Below are 21,723 nucleotides of genomic sequence, written 5' to 3'. Positions count from 1 at the left end.
ATACAGTGGTAATGTGTGTGGACTTTTTAGGACGGTTATGACAGTGTTTGCAAGCTTTCCCATTAAGTTCTAAATTAGGAAACACGATATTGTCAATGCGGTCATACTAATGGTCAGATGCTTTCTTTCTTAGTGTAGGGTTAAGATGAGTTGTATCATTTGAACAGTGCCCAGGTGGCATGTGCCTAAATTTAATGTCACCAATAGGCGATAACAAGAATAAAAGAGAAGGTGAATAAGAATTCTTCAACATCTTGGCAGAGGTTTGAGGTTTGATTTATTTAAGAATTAATTTGATTCATATTCCTAATTTTCAATAAGAAATCCAAACACTGACAAAGAGCCAAACAGAATTTAGTTGTTTCACATGAAGGGGTATCTTTTATGTACAAAAAGGAAAAGATAGGGTATCTCGTTTAGTAGGTCATGTATATTAAAATAATCAGCATTAGTTATGCGATTTATCCTTATTCTTTATAAATATTTACACTAACTGTTTTTCGTTTGAGAAGGGAAGGCCTAAACTCCTGTCTTGCATCTCGAGAACCAAACTCAGACAGAAGCAGGCGATTTCGTCTTCAGAATGAATCTTTCACTTCCTTACGCGACCTCTATCCTCTTCTCCTTCCTCATATTTTCCATTTTCATCCCTGCTTTTGCCAGAGGCGGTCAACGCAGCCCCAAATTTTCAGGTATTTTTATTTTTATTTTTATTTTTATTTTTCCTGTTTGGTTGATGAGAAACTGTGGGAAACTTCAATTAACCAAAATTTGAAATTTTGTTTTTTTTCTTTACATGTGGGGGGGCGGGGGTGTGGGTGGTGCGGTGGTCCATGTGGAGCTAAAGTCTTTAGTCAGTTGGCGCCTATTATGCCTACTTGGTTTATATAAGAAAAAAGTTAAGATCCATTTTTTTTTCTTTTAGTTTATGGCTTTTCTTCCGTTTTCTCCACTGCCAAACGGCGCGTTGTTTGATTAATTACTCTAATTTTGTTTGTCGTATTTTGAAGTTTGAATTTTTTGAGTAAGTTGATTTTGTGTTATGTTGAAATGATGACCTTTGGCTCTCGTATGGTTTGATAAGAAAATGTGATATTGAATTAAGGAGAAGAGTTTATGATCTTCGGTTTGAGTTTGGGTTTTGTTGAAGGTCTCATATCTGTGTTCTTGCCTTGGTGTTTGATAGGTGTTATGGATGATAGTTATGTGGGAAATGGACGGCGATTGTCTGAGGTGAATCATTCTAAAGCAAGGTATCAATGAAAGTGTCCTAAATTGGGTTATTTTTAGTACTTTTTTATTCTTCTTACCACTTCTAAAAATTGCGGCAAACTATAGTGTTGATGTATCACGTGGATATATGACGAATTCTGACCTCGAAAAGGCTGTTAAGGAGTTTGGTCGAAGGTGTAGTAACATTTCCAGGATATATAGGTAAGTAATGTGCTTTTGGTTTGTTCTTGGTTTTAAATTACATTGACAATGATATTGGGAATAATGCCTACAAGTAGTAGTCATATTGAAGAAATGGATATTTGTGATATTAAAGCCAGCCATAGTGATTGTGCTGACTTCTTATTTGTTTCTCTCTTTGAGGGATTTTTGGAATCCGTGATCAGTATTGGGAAGAGTGTGAAAGGAGTTCCACTGGTAACAGTTCTATTGAATCTAGCTCTTGTTTCACTTCCATCTTTTTATTTGTAATTTAGTGATATTGAGAATTGCATATTGCTGAGTTGCTGATGTTTGGTTTATTCCTTACAGTGGGTGATGGAAATTTCTGACAAACCAGGGGAGGAAGAAGCAGAACCTGCATTTAAGGTGAATGATCTTCCTTGCTTGCATGCACACATAGAGAAGGAGAGAACGCTGTTTTATGAATAGTATTTTTGTTTCCATCATCCTCAAGGCCGCTAACTTGAATGAAAGAACCAACTAGATCATTGGGAATTATTCATTTTCTGCATGCAATCAGTGTTGCAACATCCATCTCCCCACCACTATCTTTTCGATAGGAAGTATAAAATGGAAAAAATGAAGAAAGATGAAAAATATGAAGAAGACTGGGTGATGCTTAATAAAAAAATCAAAGGGATAGAACAAGAGTGCAAGGTTCTTCCTTGGGAAAAGCTAACAAGACATGACCTCAACAAGAACCAAACCTTATCTAAAGTGGTCAATAGAGAAGGAAAAGTCCTCACAAACTAATCAAAGATGCTTCTTTTTTAGTTGGACTATGTGCCTCTTGATTAGTTGATCTAGGCTTCCACATGAAGAATGAAACCATGTCCCTTGAGAATTTAATAATACTGCAATACATTTATCCTACCTCTAAGGGTACCTCCAACAGTGGACACTTAGAAAATTACAATTGAAGAGTTGCCTTTCACCATGAGATTCCTAGTCCTCTTTGGCCACCAAAGCTAATACCTTTGCCTTGATGGCTGAGCCACGACTTGCTCTCCTAGAGTAATTCTGAACTATCTTGCTCCTATGATCTCGAAATAAGTTCTTGATGCCCATGTGATGTGGATTTCCTAGAAAATATTTGTCAATATTGAGCCTGAGACAATTAGGATGAAGTGATTCAGCTTACATATGATGATCCTCCTCTAATCAGCTAATCAAATTGTACCTTAATGCTTAGATAAATATTGAATGAAGTTCCAACAAACTCTTTCCATACAAAAACCTGAGTGAATGACACAAAAGATTCTATCCCACATATGTCACGTCTTTGTGCATCCTTGATGATCGTAGCTTTCCTTGCAAGTCAAATAACCCACACTGTGGATAACAAAGCACAATGTCATAAAACTCTATCCAGATTAGTTCCAGAGTTTCTTCTAAAGCCTTGAAAAATTTAACCTGCATGTGTAGCTTTTGGAGCTGCTCAAAGAATCCTACCAGTGGGAATAATCTCTATCAAATTCTAAAGTAGATTATGAAGAAAAAGATGGTCAAGTGACTTCTAAACTCTCCACATATAAAACACATCTAGCTTAGTATAATAATTTTGTAGTTTCTTCTATTAGAAGCATTTTGTTGATGTTTATCTTCCTTTGAGCTGCTCATCAAGTAATTTTTTTTTTACTTTTGGATGAATTTATACGTCTAAATTATTTCAAAATCTTGATTTTCTAACATGTCTTATTAAAGAGCCCCAATCTTCCAATACCAAAGTCTTGACATGGGAGAGCAAACTTCATTAGATGAACTTGTTTTCATTTTCTAAAGTTCAAATCTCCTTGGCACACCTAGGTGACTTTTAAGTTGATTGGTTGTTTCTCTTTTTGATTGTGTTATAGTGAGAAATGCCTCTAACTGAGCCAAAGAAGCTTCCTGATACCTAGGGTTGTTTTTGGAATTCATTGTTATGTAAACTACATAGTATTGGCGTACACACTTTTCATCCAAGAATATATACTTTTGTACCAAAAATTGTTGCAAGTTTTGGTTTTTTTGTTTTTGTGTGTGTGTGTTTTTTTTTTTTTTTTTGGTTGGAGATGGAAACAACAATTCATTGAAATAAATTAAGATAAAGAAGGATCAGAAATTTTTCCAAAACTTCTGAGAATTGATCAAAACAAAAATAAGATAACGAATTTAAAAACTCAAGAAGGTAAAAAATCCTCTGCAAAAGAAGTCAACTCACTAGTTTCTTGCTTAGCTAATATGTGTGACATGATTAACTGAATAATCTGCGACAAAGAGTGGTCTGAAGCATAAACAATATCTACAACCTCCCAGCGCCATACGCCATACTTGATACTCCCACATAACTCCTTATTAGTTACCTATAGAATAATAATTGCTAAATCTTCCTCAACTTGCAGTTGGAGAGACCCAATGCTTGACTTTTTATGAACTTTCCAACCATGCTAGAATCTTTGTCTTGATGGCCTAACCCTTTATTGTGGTTTTGGAATAAGCTCTTAAACACTATAAAGTAATGATCTCTAATCACACTTCTAATGTGTCTTAAGTTGTCTAAGTACACCAATCAAATTTACCTTTACTGCACTCATTAGATATGGAAAACACACACTACATTTTTCCTTAGCAATGCTCTTGGCTCTAGAAATGAGGTTCTAGTCTAGCAAAGTGCAACTCAAGGGAGTACCTTGGAAGTTTCAAAAATGGAAACCTTTGAAGTAGGAAGAAATACATGACTCTACATGTAAGTATCCCCAAAAGTTTCTAAAAGAAATAATTGTCATATTTGTTGCACTTTTAGGATGAACCAATCTATCCAAACTAGTTTGAGCAGCTTATACAAAATCCCTAAAGCAATAGTTGAGTGAAGAAATACAATGACTTTGGGGTTTTTGCACAAACTATTTAGACTAGCTAGGCTAGATTGGGTTCCTCCTAGAGATATAAGTAACATGATTACGTGAAATCTCTTATATGGGTTTTAGGAATTTCATTAGAGGCAAGACGCTTTGGAATATTGCTTATCTCACTTTGATTTGGATTGTGTGACAAGAGAGGAATGCTAGGATCTTTGAGGACAAATGAAGGATGCCAGAGATGTTATGAGATTTAGTTCATTTCTTCAGTTCTTTTTGGGCCTTTTTTTACTGATGATTTTAAAGGCATTCCTTTGAATGTCATTCAGCCTCGGTTGGCATTCTGTATGTACAACACTAGGGTTGGGCCAACAATGAGAGGAGCCTAGCTGTTTTTTTCATGAGATGAATTCCTTCTTCATTCTTTTGTGATAAAAAAGAAGTGGTGTCTCAGGTCTTTAGAGGTGGGGGCTTGTACAAATATCCTTGTATAGCAGAGGTTTTTAGTGTTTACATCTGGTTTGTGCATTTGTGAGGGAGGATTCCTTATCCCTCTCATGAACTCTTTAAATGTAATTAATACATCTCTTGTTTTTCATAAAAAAAAAAATGATGTTGTGAAATCTTGAATTTATTTGTCCCCTATCAATGTCTTAGAAATAGGAGTAGATGACTTGAATTCAGTAGAAATAGGAATTTGAACTAATTTAGAATGAATGTTTGGAGATGGGAGTGTTAGGATAGGCTTAGACTCAAATAGTGAAGAGAGAGGAAGTGTAGGCGAGTCAAGTAAAAACAAGTCTGTGTCCTTATCTTCCATAAATGATGTCTTCCCTTGAAGATAAGTCTTAAGAAATAATTTTCTTGTTCAGCAAAAGTGACATTTGTAGGGACATAAAATTTTTGATTAGGTGGATGGTAACATTTGTAGCCCTTCTTTGTTGAGGAGTAACGAAGAAAAACATACTTGAGTGCTTAAGGATCAAACTTTCATATGTTGTGAGCATGAATATGAACAAAGGACACATAGTAAAAAATTCTTGGGACAAGATTATTTGTGGTGTTAAAATTTGGAAAAGAATTTAGAAAATACATGCATTGGACTTTTGAACCCAAGAACCCGAAATGGAAGTCTTTTTATAAGATGAGTCAGCTATAAGGACAACTTCTCCCTAATATGACGTAGGTGCATTTTTTTGAAACAAGAAGGCTTGGGTAGTAGCAAGTAGACGACCATTTTTCCTTTTTGCGACTCATTTTTGTTGAGGAGTGTTTATACAAGATGACTCATGAATGATACTCTCTTTTTGAAAATAAGGTAACAAAACTTGAAAAATTTGGAAACTGAGCATGAAGGGGTTGATTTCCCATCGCATGTCTTTCCAGAAGCAAAATTTTGTACTATCACCCACTAAAAAATGAGTACAAATGGGAAAAATTAGAGGGAACTTGAGTGATAACCTTTTAATGGCACCTTTGCAGCCACTTAACGACAATGTTAGATTTCCAAGTATTAGAGTGCAAACTATAGATACTAAAGAAGATGCTATGCCATAATGTGCTACATTCCTTAAGAAAATTCTACAATTGTTTACCTAAGAGATCTCTATTCCTCAAAGAAATTATCCTTAGCCCAAAAATTCTTTCCCAATTAATAAGGTGATCTTTTGTCAAAGGAAAAGTCTCTCTATATTCTTTTAATCTTAAAGACCGCTTGAACTAGAGTCTTCAAAGCTGAAAAGAAGTAAATGAGAATGTTTTTTTTTTTTTAATTTTTTTTTAATTTTTAATATTTGTATTTTTTTGAGTAAAGCAGATAATATTATAAACAAGAAATGCCAAAATAACGCTCCAAAGTACACAACAAGTATACAACAATTGTCTAAAGGTGCCTCCAAAAAAAATAAAGGGACCACAAAAAACAACGGCCCCCTTAATATGAGCTCAACCAGTCAACAAACTCTACTACAGATGGAGGACCAAAATCTAAAAACAACCTAGACCAAGCCTAAATATTACAAAGAAGAGTGTGTTTTAATCTTTGAATGGAATGCTCCTCCTTTTGAAAAGATCTACTATTTCTTTCCTTCCAATTTATCCAAAATAAGCATTGGGGAGTAGCCCACCATGCCTTTTTCTGTTTTTTTCTCACCAAAGAACCATGCCATCCTAAAAGCATCTCTCTTACTGAAAAGGGAAGCACCCAATGCATGCCAAAAAAAGAAAACATTAGATTCCATAATACCCTTGTCTTGACACAGTGGATGAGGATGTGATTAATGGACTCTTCTTCTATTTAATAAAGGAAATATTTTTCTTGCCAAAGACTACCCTTTCCTCTTTAAATGATCCAAGGTTAAAACCTTTGCCTTAGTAAGCCTCCCAAGTGAAAAAGCCCACCTTTGACAGCACCCAAGAGTTCCAAATCACACTTACTAGAAATGAAACTGTACTTCTTGACTCCAAAGCCGAGTAGAAGGCTTTAATAGAGAACTTACCATTTTTAGACCCTGTCTAAATCATCTCATCTTCCTCTTCCTTACACACTCTTTTCTCTTGCAAACTCTAAAGAAAACACTCCAACATGTCCATCTCTCAATCATTTAGGAGCCTAGAGAATTGAGGGGCCCAACGACCCCCTTCATCTGTTAGGTTCCAAACATTTACCAACCAATCCTCCTTAGAAGCATCAATGGCAAAAAGTGAAGGGAAGGTAATACATAATAGGTGATCACCAAACAACTTGTCCTTCTAAAATCTCACCTCCACCTATTATCAACCAAGAACGCGACTCTACTAGTAAAAAAATCCCAATCCTTTCTAATGGCTTTCCATAATCTTGCCCCATAACTTTCTCTCACTTCCTTGGATCGCCACTCTCCATCTTCTACCCCATATTTACCCATTATAACTTGCTTCCATAAAGCCCCCTATTCTTAGTAAATCGCCAACTCCATTTACCTAGAAGGGCTTTGTTAGGTGTCGAAAGATTCCTTACCCCCAAGCTACCTTACTCTTGTTTGAACAAATGATGGCTCACCTTATTAAATGGGGGTTTTTGCTTAAGGGCCTCTCCTCCCTAAGGAAATCCCTTTGAATTTGCTCTAACCTCTACCTAACTGTTCTTGGAGTGCAAAACAAAAACATAAAATAGATAGACATACTAGATAAAGTGCTCTGAATCAAGGTAAGTCTCCCGCCCTTGGAGATGTATTGGTTTTTCCACATAGCTAGCTTTTTGCGAAACCTCTTCTTCACCCCACCCCACACCGCCATGAACTTAAAAGGGGCACCTAAGGGAAGACCTATGTAAGACAGTGGAAGTGTACCCATCTTGCATCCAAACTCTAAGCCAACACTTTTGGACAAGGTAAGAACCTTAGAGGGTTTTTGGGATACTATTCATTTCCTTGCTTCTTTTTGAACCTCTTGCACCACAACTTTTAAGGGCATCCCCCTTGATGTGATTCGACTTGATTGGTTAGTGGTGTGTAGTTCCAAGGGTGTGAGTTAGCAAAGAGAGGGCGCTTTTGTAATTACCTTATGGTTTATGGTTTATAGTATTCCTTATGTTTAGTTCTTGTTTGTAGGAGGATTCTTCATCCTTCTATTGTACTTCTTAACTCCTAATTCAATATATCACTTTGTTGTTTTTCATAAAAAAAAATAAAATTATCTTAATTCCTGAAACTGGATCAAACACCAGTAAAATGAATTAAGATTTTCTAAATCCTTGAATCTAGCTCTAAAAAAGAACATGTTATCATTTGCAAATAGAAGGTGGGAACCCTAGCAAAGTTGATGTAGGATAATCCTAAGCTGTTGAATCATATGCTGATGATGGAATTGTGGTGCACTAGGCTTCAAATTTGTTAGCTAGAATTGAGGGGGAAGACTTGTAGGTTTGGGAGGGAAATTTTGTGTTCCCTAATGCTAGTATAAATTGGTATGGTTTATAAACAAACATGCGGACTTGGGGGAGAAAATTGGTGTTAAGGGAAGCATGGTTATGTGTAAAACTTGCATATGAAATTGCAAAAAGTGAAACAATAAAACAAAGAGATAAACTTTAGAATCTCACTAGGCCTTCTTAGACTCTAATTGGTAGAGAAATTAATAGAATCTTACTTGTTTTTCCCGGGTTAAAAATTTGGAACAGCATTTTGTTAAAATATGGAAAAAATGCCTGCAACTCAAGGATAAGGAATCCTTTATAAGGACTTTAGGAAGGGAGAAAGTATAATGCACAAGGAACTACATATAAAGACAATCTATACAACAACTCAACCAAATTGAAGGGGATCAAAGATTTCCAATAAACCCAACAAAGGGACCTGACACCCCTCTTGGCAAACTTATTAGTTGCTTAGGTTTCTGATATAAAGAAATCCCTGAACCCATACTAAGATTGGGATCTCTCTCATCCAATCTTCATAGTTTCTTGACTTTTGCCTCTTGGCTCTAGCCCAGGAAACGAAAACTACAAGATCTCCTTCAATAAGAAGATTCCCTATACAGAGCCTCTATCAAGCCTTCGAATAAAGTTCAACTTTCTGAATTGATAGTTAGTCTGTTTCCCTCATAGTACATGGGTGATGTAAGAGATTAGTGGGCTTTGCCAATCAAATGGAAGTTGTAAGCTCCACTTTGATGGGCTTTTTTTAGGTAATTTGGGCCAGATGTGAATTAATGGCTTCTATTGAGACCATTTGAACCTGCCATGGTCCCCATGGAGAGTCCTAAGGGCTTAGCCAGGAAAGATTCCTCGGTTATCAAAAAAAAAAAAAAAAAAAAGTTGAGACCATTTGAAGCCTTTTCTTTCCCCTGAAGCAAGTGGGTTTTGGTTTAGCATTAATATTGAAATTCTTCACTTCAGTGTATGGGAAGAGTTAAAATCATGAGGGGTCTCTAAAATCATGGTGGAAGAGGTGTCAACAATAGGTCTTTCATGAATGGCTTGTTATGATTTTTGAAAGTGGAGGATAGTGGAGTTCTCTTGAGATGTGGGATGTTCATTCACTTGGATGGCATATATCGGAAAACTACAAAGCCAATGAGTGGGTCAAGAAAGGAGCCACAACCTCCATTGGCTTTGTGGAAGATCATCTTTCATCATGAGAGTATGGGTATCTGACCTTGTTGGGTGCCATATATTGGGCGTTTCTCTTTTTTCTGTCCTTCCCTTCATCTTTCTCCTTGTATATCTTCTAAATGGAAGGAACTCTCATCCATCATTTTGAATTCTTTTCACTATCTATGATACTAATCTTGTTTCTTATAGAATAAAGCCTTCAAGCAAGGTTATGATTTCTGCTTCAATAGCAAAACAAAAGCCCATTAGGTTCAAGGAAACCCACCTGGATCATTGTTCCTGATAGTTCCCTCAGTTCCCATCTGCACTGGCTTACTCAATGAACAAGTGTGAAGGTTAAGCTTTAGGCTACCCAATGGACAAAGTAATGGAATCTCACCATTACAAGAGAGCAAAGCTGTAGAAAATCCTTATTTTTTGGTTTTTCCTTCATTTCTCTTTTTGATCATTCTTTATTTTTTAATTTGATAAGCCTCTTTGATTCTTCCTTGTATCAAAGCTCTAATTTATAAATCTCTCTAAACCAAAGAAATACCAACTTCCAAAATATGAAAGATGGGTGAACAAAGCACAAGGGCCCATGGAAATGCACTCATTGGATGTATCAGATATTTGATTTGGCTAAGGACATATTTCCTCTTTTAAATGGCAGCCTAGTCCTTGCTTAGAGGGAAGCCTCTACCTGTGTTGTGTTTGCTGGAGATTCTTATCCTCCTTGAGCTTTGCTTGTTGGGTTGTGAGTTCTGTGCAGTCTTCTTTATATTGTTCTAGGGTTTTTTTTTTTTTGTTTTTCTACTTTCTTTAGAGGCTATTCTCCTCCTTCCCTGTGCTTCTCTCTATCTTAATGTAATTTCTTGTGTCCTGTCCAATAAACAAAAACTAGTGAAGCACAGTATTGTGTTTAATTATTTATTTTTATCCATTTACAATTAGGATGGCAATTTTTCTTCATGTTTCATATGTATAAAGATAGTAGTTTTGCTTCTGCAAATGCATCTGTTTATTAGCCTTTTGAATGTTATTTTTTCTCTCTAAATGAAATGCTTCCACAAATGTCCTGGGGAATCCATGCATGCTGGATTAGTTCCTGTTAGTCCATGACTGATTTGCTGGATATTGCAGTTTATTGGAAATGTGCATGGAGATGAACCTGTTGGTCGTGAGCTTCTGTTACTCCTTGCAAATTGGTTATGTGATAACCATATGAAGGATCCCTTGGTATTTTTCTTTTCTTGTACTATTATTCTTTAATGATATTGGAGATTAGTTGTTTGCATTTACAGAAACCTTTTAAAGTTCCAGGTGTATTGATTCCTTGGTTAATTCATTAGTAGAGAGTTCCCAAGTAATTTAGTTATAAATTGCTTTTGTAATTAACAAAAGTAAAAAAAAAGAGGAGGAAAAAAATAGAAAAAGAAAAAGTTTACCTATATATATGCATGTGTGTGTGTGTATTTAATGACTGAATTTGAAACTGATTTTATAGCTTTCCCCATTTTGGTAGTCTTTCTACTCACGATTCTTTTATAGAATTCTGGGTTTCTTATTTTGTCACAAATTGCTGACACATCATTATTTTACCAGACTGACCTGAAAATGAAATAAGATGTAGATTTGTCTGCTTATGATACTGTTTGTGTTTGTTATGCAAAAAGCTGAAGGCATTGATATCTTATTTTGTTTTCAAATCCCCTTTTATTTGATCTCCTTGATTTACAAAGAACATTGATTAAATTTATTCTTTTTTCTTTTCTTGAGCTTAACTGCTCAAGTACTGTAGTTTCTACTTATTTATACATCCATTATATTCACCTTGCATGTTGGCACTGATGTTTCTGTGATTGTGTTTTACTATCATGTCTAAACTCTTTCTTTTTTCTCTCTTTAAATGCATTTGTCCTTACAGGCAACATTGATCATTGAAAATGTTCACCTGCATATACTTCCTTCCATGAATCCTGATGGATTTTCACTTAGGAGGCGTGGCAATGCAAATAATATTGATCTTAATCGTGATTTTCCAGATCAGGTATCTTTTCTGCATCACTTGTTCCCTTTTATTTGGACATTTACAATCCAGATTGAGTTTGTTTTTGAAATGTGTAACTGGTATTTGAAAAATGGAGAAAAGGAATTCCTCTAACAATAAGTGGATATCACAGAATTTTCTTTAGACCATAACAGATCTTCATACTTTATTGCATCCAAACATTAGAAAAATGTCACTTCCGCAAGGATGGCATGTTTCATACGCTGAGCTAGGATTTGAGTGAAAGAAAAAAAATCATGTTGATACAAATGACTTCTTTATAAAATTCATGTTGTTTCTTTAGGTGATTTATTCCAGTTTCCATTATGATAAAAGCGTTGACTGACATGAAATGACACAGTTCTTTCCTCTGAATGATGATGTGGATGGACGACAACCTGAAACAAAAGCAATCATGAGGTGGTTGAAAGAGATACATTTCACAGCATCTGCCAGTTTGCATGGGGTGATACTTCTCTATTATTCATTTTTATCTCCCTGCTTGCCAAAGCTATTACAGCTTGCGAAGGCTATTACTCTACTTCTCATGCTATTACTCTACCTTGCTGTGCTATTAATATATACGCTTTTGGCCTATCAATAAAACCTTAATAAAAGTGTGTACATGGCATATGGTATCCATTTTTTGCCTAGTGATGCATTTGCATTGATTTCCTAGCGAAAGTATTTGTCATGATGGGAAATCTTGGTAGCCTTTTTATTTTGATATTTTACTTATTTTTTTTCCTTTCCTACATTTGCCTCTTTAAAATTCTAGGGAAACTATTTTGAATGTGCGCTAGTGGAATTATAAAAATGTAATTCTTTTTAAAAATTTTAAATTTTTTTTAAGACATCATTTGCAAGATTTCTAAAATAGGGTTGGTTAATAAGGAAATCTCTGATGCGTGAATGGCATTTTTTTAAAAAATATTTTAATATAAGAAACAAAACTAATTCATTTATATTCAATAAAAAGGTCAAGAAGATCCTTCCATAGTGTACAAAATCTAATAAAAAAACCAGAAGAATGTTCCACAAAGTGAAGCGTTACAAGTTGCAGACTTAAGGAAGAGACCAAAATGATCCAACAAACCAAATGCTTTCTAATTATAATTGAGGGAGGCAAAAAATTGCCCACAAATGACTCAAAAAGTTTTGCTCCTCTTTTGGCTAAAAAATCCACCACTTGATTGGATAAATGAGGATACCAACAAAAGAACAAAAAAAAAGAAAAAAAAGAAGAGAAATACCCCTTCTCTGTAGCAGTATAAAGAAACATGGTGAGATGTCTCATTAAATCTCCATGAGCCTCTTTCCTTTTCAGTTATCGAATAAATGGCAGCAATAGAATCGACTTCCACTAGAAGATTGGAAAAGCCCTAAGCTTTGACCTGCGCCAGATCCTCTTAGAAGCTAGAATCTCAATCTCAGTAGAGAAACCCTTTCTTGCAAGTTTTGACCATTCTTTTATCATTGTAACCCATGATCTCTAAGCACTCTTCTAGTCTCTAGCTGCCTTCGGGTATTCAACAAACAACCATAAAAAATTAACTTAAGAGAACCCTTAGGAGGCTGTAACCATACTGGATAGGCCTTCTCATCTAATCTCCTAAGCCTTTGCACTAGGTTCATAATAGAAGGCTCAAAGAAGTGCTTATGAATGCTTCACTAGCAAAAGCCTAAAAGGAGGGAAGGAGGAAAACAAATCCTACATTGCATCTAATGGCCTCTGCACACTATTAAGGATCCTTGCATTTCTTTCTTGCTGTATAGGTAAGTGGCTATAAACCTTATTTCAAGACTTTTAACTTATTTTGAAAACACACTTTTTTCTACTTGTGAATGTATGGGGATCTTGTGCTCCTTCCAAAGCAACCAGCCATTGCTTGGTCTATAAAATGGGAGAAGGTCTTAACTAAGGCTCCAATGATGTTAATTGTCAACGAGTTTATGGGATTTGCTTTTGGCACTATTTTATATATTGGAGATTGGTTTGCTTCTCAATTACATGCTAAGTGTGTTGGTACGTTGACACCTAGAAACTCAATTTTGATGGATATTCTTTGGGTAAATGGATCACATTCATTGAAAGCCTCATATGTGATTACAAGGACATTGAAGGGCATTAAAGGACTAGTTATTGAAGTAGCCCTTAAGGCTTGACTTAAGTAGTAAAGGGTTGGAGAGAGATTGTGGAAGGTTCTAGATTTTGGTTGGGACAAAAATTTGTCTACCAAAAAAAATAAAATAAAAATGGAATGGCTATTGAAGTAGGGATACTTGTTTTGTTAAAGGTTTTAAAATTGTGAGAAATTGAGTCTTGTTAATATTTTGGTTGAGGGGGATTCAAAGATAGTTTGGTTTTGGTGGTTAAACGCTATAGAAGGTCATGGTGATACCACTCATTATGGTGTTAGGAACTCTTTCTTGTGAATGTTTGAATTGACAAATTGGGAAGTAGATAGGCTAGCTCAGAGTCCTAGTTGACTAGCATCCATTTTATTTAATTGCTTAGAGCTCTTAATAAGAATAGGTTTTTCTATTTTTTCTTTCCAATTCCTTATTGTTTTAACTAGATCTATGGATATTCAATTAAGGAAAAGGGATATGAAAAGCATCACCTGAAATCCTTGAAGAACATCGACTAGTTTTTCCTCTTTTTGTCTGCACTTATGCCTTCTAAAAATCATTCTCTTTGTCAAAAATTTGAAGTGGCTTTAGAAAGATAGAAGACTTTGACAACTCTAAAATGAAGGTTAGGCTTTTTAGGTTTCTTAATCACTCAGCACATTTATGATAGTGCCAGCTAATTCATGCTTCCATTACACAAGTTTATATTACAACCCACCAAATATTTTATGCCAATGAATTTGAAAATATATACATAAAATAGAGGTTGATTTTGGGTTCTCATATTCTTGATCCAAGTCTACCCCAAATTGATATTGGCTTAACGTTTTTCAACTTAAGTTCTATTTGATTAATCATATGCCTTGCTGAGGCTGCCTAGGGTTTAAGTTGGGCTCAGGTTTTGTTGAATTTGATCCAACAAAGTTGCAAGTCTATGGCCAAAACAAAGAACTTGCTTTCTTTCCTTTTGAAAATATGAGTTCTTGCGGTTATCTCCACTCCTTTTTCTTTGGAACAGAATCATTAGTTCATCTTGATTATATTAGTTGATGGAAGATATGAATTTGAGTCTCTTGAAGCTTGAATGTTTTAGTAAGAAGAACAAGTCCTCAATAATGTCTATTGCTGTTGTTTGCAGGGTGCACTTGTTGCAAATTATCCATGGGATGGCACTCAGGATGGAAGGTGAATATTTTACAGACATGATCAGTTTTGGTTTGTAACTTGAGATTGCCTCCTGTGCTTTAATGGGATTCAATTCTTCCATACTATTGCTATTTCATCTGTTATAAAGTTATGACCCAATGTTTCATCTGTTAGGTGCTCATTGTATACTCCCTGTATACATTGGAGCACTTTTCTGGCGCTCTTCTTTTTAATATACACTTTATTTACTTATAAAAAAAAATGTAGACATATGCCATATACTTTGTTTGAATACACGAATCATCAATTAGATTTATCGCAATTTCAAAATTCCTCCAAAACCGTAAAAAATTAAATAGAACTGAACAAAACAAAGACCTTGATTTTTCCGTTAAAGATGACTTACTAAAATCTTTGAGCATAACTATCCTAACAAATTCGAATTAAATTTAATTAAAAAAAAATATAATTTTAACATTGCTTCAAAGAAGCATTTGGAGCTCAAATCTAACAAAAAGTCCAACATTTTCTCTTTCCTCACCTTGATTTCTCCATTTTCTCTCTCTAGTTTCTCTCTCTAAATCCCATCATTTCCAAAATCCTTTAAGGTTGTAAGTAAAGCCAAACAACCCCTTATATAGTATGTGGAGAAAGTATGAGGTGACATGCTCTAAAGTTGCCTAATATTTAATTTTAAGCCCACTTATTTGACTTTTAAGGTTTCCCAAATCTTAATTCGACCCTTTAAATTCCTGTAGGTCTAATTAAGTCCCATGTCCACTAATACACAAGCTTATACTTTTAACTCAGTGTGATTAACCTTAATCATTGTTTACTTATAATTAAGCTTGAACATAGAATTTAATCAAGACTCCTTGGAAGATTGCCTCTCTCACTTTGATGTGGGTTGTATGGATTGGGGAATGCTAGGATTTTTGAGGATACTTGCAAGATGCCTGAGATGATGTGGGACTTGATTCATTTCTTTGTTTCTTTATGAGCCTATTGTACCGATGTTTTCAAACCTTTCCCTTTGAGTGCCATTCAGTTTAGTTAGTTCTTGGTATGTATACCTTTGGGTTGGGCATACTTGGTGAGGAGTCCAATTAAGCTTTCGAGTTGTATTTTTGTATAGTCTTTTTATTCTTTCTGTACAAATCTCCTTGTAAAGTGGAGGTTTTCATGGGTGTTTTGATTAGGTTTGTCCTTCATGGGGAGGATTTCTCATCCTTCTTATGTTTTACTATCTTTAATTAATGCATCTTTTGTTTTTGATAAAAAAAAAAAAGCTTGAATGTTAAACTAGTTTTAACCTCTAATTAAATGTGTTTAAGTACCAAGATGTAGTTTTTGTTTTTAATTTTAAATACTTTAGGAGATTACATGTTTTTTTTTGACACAACATCCTTTTGTATTATAAGGTTGACAATTCTAGAAGGGGTTGAATACCCACCTTAATGGCCAATCTTTGACCAATAGGTTTAGAGAAAGCTTATAATAGACTTTCATCATTCTCTCTAATTACTTCACTAGTTCTTGGTTAGCTTGAGTTATCCAAAGAAAAACCACCAATGTTAAGCTTGAGGTTTCCTACTTGAGGAGGTTTTCATTTAGCTTGTATCTTCGACAACTCTTCCAGGATGAACATGCAAGGTTCTAATCTCGCAAAATCAAGTTCAATTGGGTTCCACAAAATGTATTTGTTATTGAAGCTTAGATGTTGCCTCCATAGATCCTTGTGTCCTAAAAAATTTTGGCATTTGTCTCAAGTGAGATCACCCAAATCAATGCAAGAGAAACTTTGGGAAGGTGATCAAATCCCTAAGACCCAATGATCATTGTGTTCATGATTAATCAGACTTGTGAGAGGGACTCAATCCATCTCCACATGCCTAAATTGTCTATGCCAAAGCCGTAAAGCAACTTGGCAATGAAAAAAGAGATGATCTAGCCACACCACAATTTAGGCACATAACATACCAATTAGGGTAGAGGGTCTAATTAGGTCTCCTTAATTGCAACATGTTATTAGTGTTAACCTTTTTACTTGTCACTAGACACAAAAATCATTGAATGCTGGAAGGTTTTTGGCATTTCAGATGAACTTGGCTACAGAGAAAAATCTGGGATGATCTAAACAAGAGAGGGCAAAACCAAAAGAATGAACTGAAAACATCTTGGAGGAGGTTAGAGACCTAATTCTCTAACCTTGAGACAATTAGGGATTGGGAGTGTACTAAAACATTTTTGTGGCAATATAATAAGAGCCTCCTCCAAGCCAATGGGTCTCAAGTTAGCTGTTGAGGTCGTGTCTAGCAAAAAAATAGCGAACTGAAAGGCCTTATCCATTTTCTTTGGGAGTGAAATGAGATGAAGGGAGGAGGCAAATGCTGGTTTGCAGTGGATTCAAAATCTTTTGAAATCTCTGTAGAGGTGTTTGGGGAGAGATGTAAGGGAATCATTGTGGAAAGGAGTAGAGGCTTTACTTCGTGGGTCAGGTTTGGAAGTTTCAGCTTGTGTTGCTTGCTGGAAGGGGTGGAGGCTTGCTGCAGGGGTGTCTTTGTGCAGGGTCTGGTCAAAAGGTGGGAAGATGGAGGAAGGAGGTTTAAGCTGGAAAGTCGAGTAAATGAGGCAGGTAGATTCTTATTGTGCTCTGTGGTTGACCAGGAATCAAAGAGATATTGCCTAGTGTTTCCAGAAGGAAAAGGTATTATGGGAGGATGGGTTTTGTTGGCTGAAAAGCTCCGCTCCCTTGGTGTTATGTCTCGGGATGAGCCTAGGGGAAATGCTACTTTCTATGGAACAGGGAGTACAATTGGGGAATCTGCAGGAAAAGCCCAAAAATCCTATGCTGATGTGGTGAAATCAAGAGAGAAAAAGATAGGAGAAACACTTTGGTTACAACTGGGAGAGAAAGAAATCTCAAGTGAGAGGAAATTAATGGACCGATGCCTGGTTGGCAGTTGGGGACATACTCCACTGTCGGATTCAGATATGTATGCTTTTGAAAGTTGGGGGAGAACCCAGTGGAATATTAAAGGAGGGTTAAAGTTTGCGAGGATAGGGGGCCCTCTCTTGCTGATCGAGTTTGAAAATAGAGATGAGGCAGACAAGGTGCTTTTAAGAGGAAGCAGATGGTTCAAGGAATCGAATTTGCATTTGGCCAGGTGGGACCCAAAAGCGGGGTGTTCTCAAAATGGCGAGAGAGCCGAGAGTGTTTGGGTGAGAGTCGTGGGATTGCCGTTGCATTTTGGAATCAGGAAGCTTTCAGAAAGATAGGGGACTGTTGCGGGGGGCTCGTCGCAGTGGATGAGAACACTGCCAAGTGCAAGGAGCTAAGGTGGGCCAAAATATCAGTGAGATTTGTAGGCGAAGAGTGGCCGAGTACCATGCAAGTAGTAGTGGGATCACTGTGTTACGCTCTCCAGCTATGGTGGGAGGTGAAACCAGGCCTGTCGGAAGTGGTTCCAGCGAAAAGTAAAGAAAAGGGTAAGGAGCGGGAGGTTAGGGATGACGGAGAAGGTGATACACGCGCCGGATTCAAAAGGGTGAGTGAAAAGACGTGTGGGGCACCTGCAAAAGTGGATGTGAAGTACAAAGGGGGGGAAGGAAGCTGCAGCAAGCAAGCGCAGTCCTCTAGTACTGTGTCGGGAGCAGCAACAGAGATGGATGGGTCAACAGGAGACCGACCTTCAGCGCGGGGGAAGAGTCCTTGCTCTGGGCTTGGAGGAAATGTGCCACTGGGCCGGCAAGGTGTATTGGGTTGGGTAAGAGAGCCCGAAGTGGAGGGCCAATGTTTTAAAAGCTCAGAGAATATGGGCCGGCCCAATCTGAAGCTTATTAAAAGCCTGGGGGGGGGGGGGGGGGGGGGGAGGCCCGACCCTCTCTGAAGATTGCAAAAGAGGTTAGGGCTCCCGATGGGCGTTACAGTGGAGGAGGAGTGCAGTAGGGGGATTTGTTTGGTTCAACGCTGGGATCGCCTCGCCCGACCATCAACTTCTCAGAAATCACCGACGAGGCGTTATTGGAGGAGGCCTCCAGGTATTCCGATCAAACCCATTCTCCTTCTCTGTCTTTGGGGAAACGGGATATCTCTCTCTTTTCTACTCCTTCTGGGTGGGATGGGGAAGGTGCTGTCATGGTTAGGGTTTCCGACAGGGGAACAGCCTCAGATGACGGAGGGGGAGCAGTCATGGATCCGCTAAGGGTGATTTTGGCAGATGGCAGGGAGGAGGTGGTTTCGAATTTAGTGGGTAGAGGGTCTGGGAATACTGAGGAATTATCAGTAGGGGCTCTGGAAAGAGCTTCCCAAGAGGACGAGGAGGAGAGAGGCAAAGAGGGGGAACTGTGTTGGCAGTCCAGTAGTTTGGCTAAATTTAGCCGCTATCTAGGGATGCCGATGGAGGGATTTGAAGGGGAAATATTGTTCCTACTCAAAAGAATGACAGAGAGGAAGCTTCAAAAAGGCAAGCTGGATGGCAGGAAAATGAGGAAATTAGAGTTGTCAAAATTCGAAAGAGAATTGAGAAAATTGGAGTGGACCGTGAACTATATGGGAGGCGGAGGAGGAGGAGAAGGAGGGGGAAGCATGAGCAGGTCTAAATGAAGCTACAAATGATCACCTGGAATGTAAGAGGGGCCAATAACTGCGGCAAAAGGAAGGTGATTAAAGCCTTGATTAGGAAAAACAAGGTGGACTTGGTTTGCCTTCAGGAAACCAAGATTCAGGAAATGTCAATGGGCATTGTTAGGAGCCTAGGAGTGGGTAGGTTCCTTGATTGGGGAGCTGTAGATTCAAGGGGTGCAGCCGGAGGAATAGTGGTGATTTGGGACAACAGGATGTTGGAGTTGGTTGACATGCAAAAAGGATTGTTTTCCATTTCTTGCACTTTTAAGAGCTGCGAGGATGGTTTTATATGGACGTTTACAGGGGTCTATGGGCCAACTTTAAGGAGGAAGAGGGAGAGTTTTTGGGAAGAGCTGGGGGCCATTAAGGGGCTTTGGAATGGGCCGTGGTGCGTTGCAGGGGACTTTAATGCCATTCTGAGACCGGAAGAGAGCAGTAGAGGAGGGAGCTTGAACTCAATTATGAGAAGGTTCGCAGAAGTAATAGAAAAGTTGGAGTTAAAAGATCTGCCCATGGTGGGGGGCCCTTTTACTTGGACCGGAGGAACGGATAACCAGTCTTTTTCAAGGTTGGATCGTTTTTTGGTTAATGAGGAGTGGGATAGCCATTTTGGAGATGCGAGGCAGTTTCTTCTTCCAAGACCTGTGTCCGATCATTTTCCGATTCTTATGGATGGTGGGGGTCTGAGAAGAGGCCCTACCCCGTTTAGATTCGAGAATATGTGGCTGAAAGCGGAAGGTGTAAAGGATCTATTGAAGCTATGGTGGGAGGAAGGCAGTTTCAGCGGATCCGCAAGTTTTATATTGGCTGAAAAACTAAAATTTATGAAGGTTAAGCTGAAGGAGTGGAACAGAATCAGTTTTGGAAGGGTTGAATATAGAAAGAATATGGCCTTGGAGCAGATGGAGTATTGGGATGCAAAGGAGAAAACCAGCAGGCTGTCATTGGAAGAGCTAGAAGCAAGAAATGAAGCGAAGGAAGAATATAAGAAATGGGTCTTACTTGAAGAAATCACGTGGAGGCAAAAATCTAGGGAAGTGTGGCTGAAAGAGGGAGATAGAAATACCGGCTTTTTCCACAAAATGGCCAACGCACATAGGAGGAGGAACAATGTGGACAGAATTAAGATTAACGGAGCTTGGCTTATAGAGGAGAATGATATTAGGGAAGGGATTGCCAATACGTTTAAGACACTGTTGTCTAACCCGGGGGATTGGAGGCCTTCTGTTTCTAGGCTGCAGTTTGAGATGTTGGAGCAGTTGGATGCTAATGCATTGGAGACTCCTTTTATGGAAGAGGAGGTATTTGATGCTCTAGTGGGGTGCAATGGGGACAAAGCCCCGGGGCCAGATGGATTCTCTATGGCTTTTTGGCTCTTTGTTTGGGATTTCGTAAAGGCTGATGTGATGAGCTTCTTTAAGGAATTTTACGAAAATGGCAAATTTGTTAAAAGCCTAAATGCTACTTTTTTGGTCTTAATTCCAAAAAAAGTAGGGGCTGAAGCTTTAGGGGATTATAGGCCTATAAGCTTGGTGGGAAGCTTGTACAAGTGGCTGGCCAAGGTTTTAGCCAATAGGCTAAAAAAAGTGGTTGGAAAGGTGGTCTCCAAAGCTCAAGGGGCGTTTGTGGAAGGGAGGCAAATCCTAGATGCAGTGTTGATAGCTAATGAAGCCATTGATTCCACCCTTAAGAATAATGAGAGCGGCATTTTATGCAAATTGGACATAGAGAAGGCGTATGATAAAGTGGATTGGAATTTTATTCTCTCAATCATGGAGAAAATAGGATTTGGGGAGAAATGGATTAGATGGATTCAGTGGTGCATATCCACTGCCAGTTTCTCAGTGATGATCAACGGAACCCCTACGGGTTTTTTTCAAAGCTCCAGGGGTTTGAGGCAGGGTGATCCCCTTTCCCCCTACCTATTTGTCATTGCTATGGAGGTTTTTAGTGTGTTCATTAAAAGGGCAGTAGAGGGAGATTTTCTATCTGGCTGTAGGGTGAAAGGGCGAAGCGAAGAAGGGGTCCTAATTTCCCACTTGTTGTTTGCTGATGACACACTGGTGTTTTGCAAACCTTCACAAGACCAGTTAATTTATCTCAGTTGGCTTCTTATGTGGTTTGAGGCGGTTTCAGGATTGAGGATAAACTTGGAAAAAAGTGAACTAATTCCAGTAGGGAGGGTGGAGAGTATGGATGATCTTGCTGGAGAGTTTGGCTGTAGTCTGGGTAGTCTTCCAACCACTTATTTGGGGATGCCCCTGGGTGCGTCTTTTAAGTCAGTTACAGTTTGGGATGGTGTGGAAGAGCGCTTTCGAAGAAGGCTATCTATGTGGAAGAGACAATATTTATCCAAGGGAGGAAGGGCGACTCTCATTCGTAGTACACTTTCGAATCTACCCAT

At 37.8% G+C, this 21,723-nt stretch overlaps 1 protein-coding gene across 1 annotated transcript in view; it reads left to right on the top strand.

Moving 5' to 3' along the window:
• Positions 1 to 323: 323 nt before the first annotated feature.
• LOC100249088 (carboxypeptidase SOL1) overlaps positions 324 to 21,723 on the top strand; it is a 43,234-nt gene continuing 21,834 nt past the window's right edge. Inside the window, exons 1-10 of the mRNA XM_002265076.5 lie at positions 324 to 407; positions 513 to 692; positions 1,187 to 1,253; positions 1,339 to 1,434; positions 1,620 to 1,650; positions 1,765 to 1,821; positions 10,507 to 10,602; positions 11,291 to 11,413; positions 11,775 to 11,879; positions 14,685 to 14,731. Coding sequence (XP_002265112.1) covers positions 584 to 692; positions 1,187 to 1,253; positions 1,339 to 1,434; positions 1,620 to 1,650; positions 1,765 to 1,821; positions 10,507 to 10,602; positions 11,291 to 11,413; positions 11,775 to 11,879; positions 14,685 to 14,731 — 731 coding nt within the window. The 5' untranslated portion in view covers positions 324 to 407; positions 513 to 583. The remainder of the gene's footprint in view (positions 408 to 512; positions 693 to 1,186; positions 1,254 to 1,338; positions 1,435 to 1,619; positions 1,651 to 1,764; positions 1,822 to 10,506; positions 10,603 to 11,290; positions 11,414 to 11,774; positions 11,880 to 14,684; positions 14,732 to 21,723) is intronic.

Source organism: Vitis vinifera, chromosome 18, assembly GCF_030704535.1.
Source record: "Vitis vinifera cultivar Pinot Noir 40024 chromosome 18, ASM3070453v1".
NCBI classification, from domain to species: Eukaryota; Viridiplantae; Streptophyta; class Magnoliopsida; order Vitales; family Vitaceae; genus Vitis; species Vitis vinifera.
This window is presented reverse-complemented; position numbering and strand designations above follow the sequence as displayed.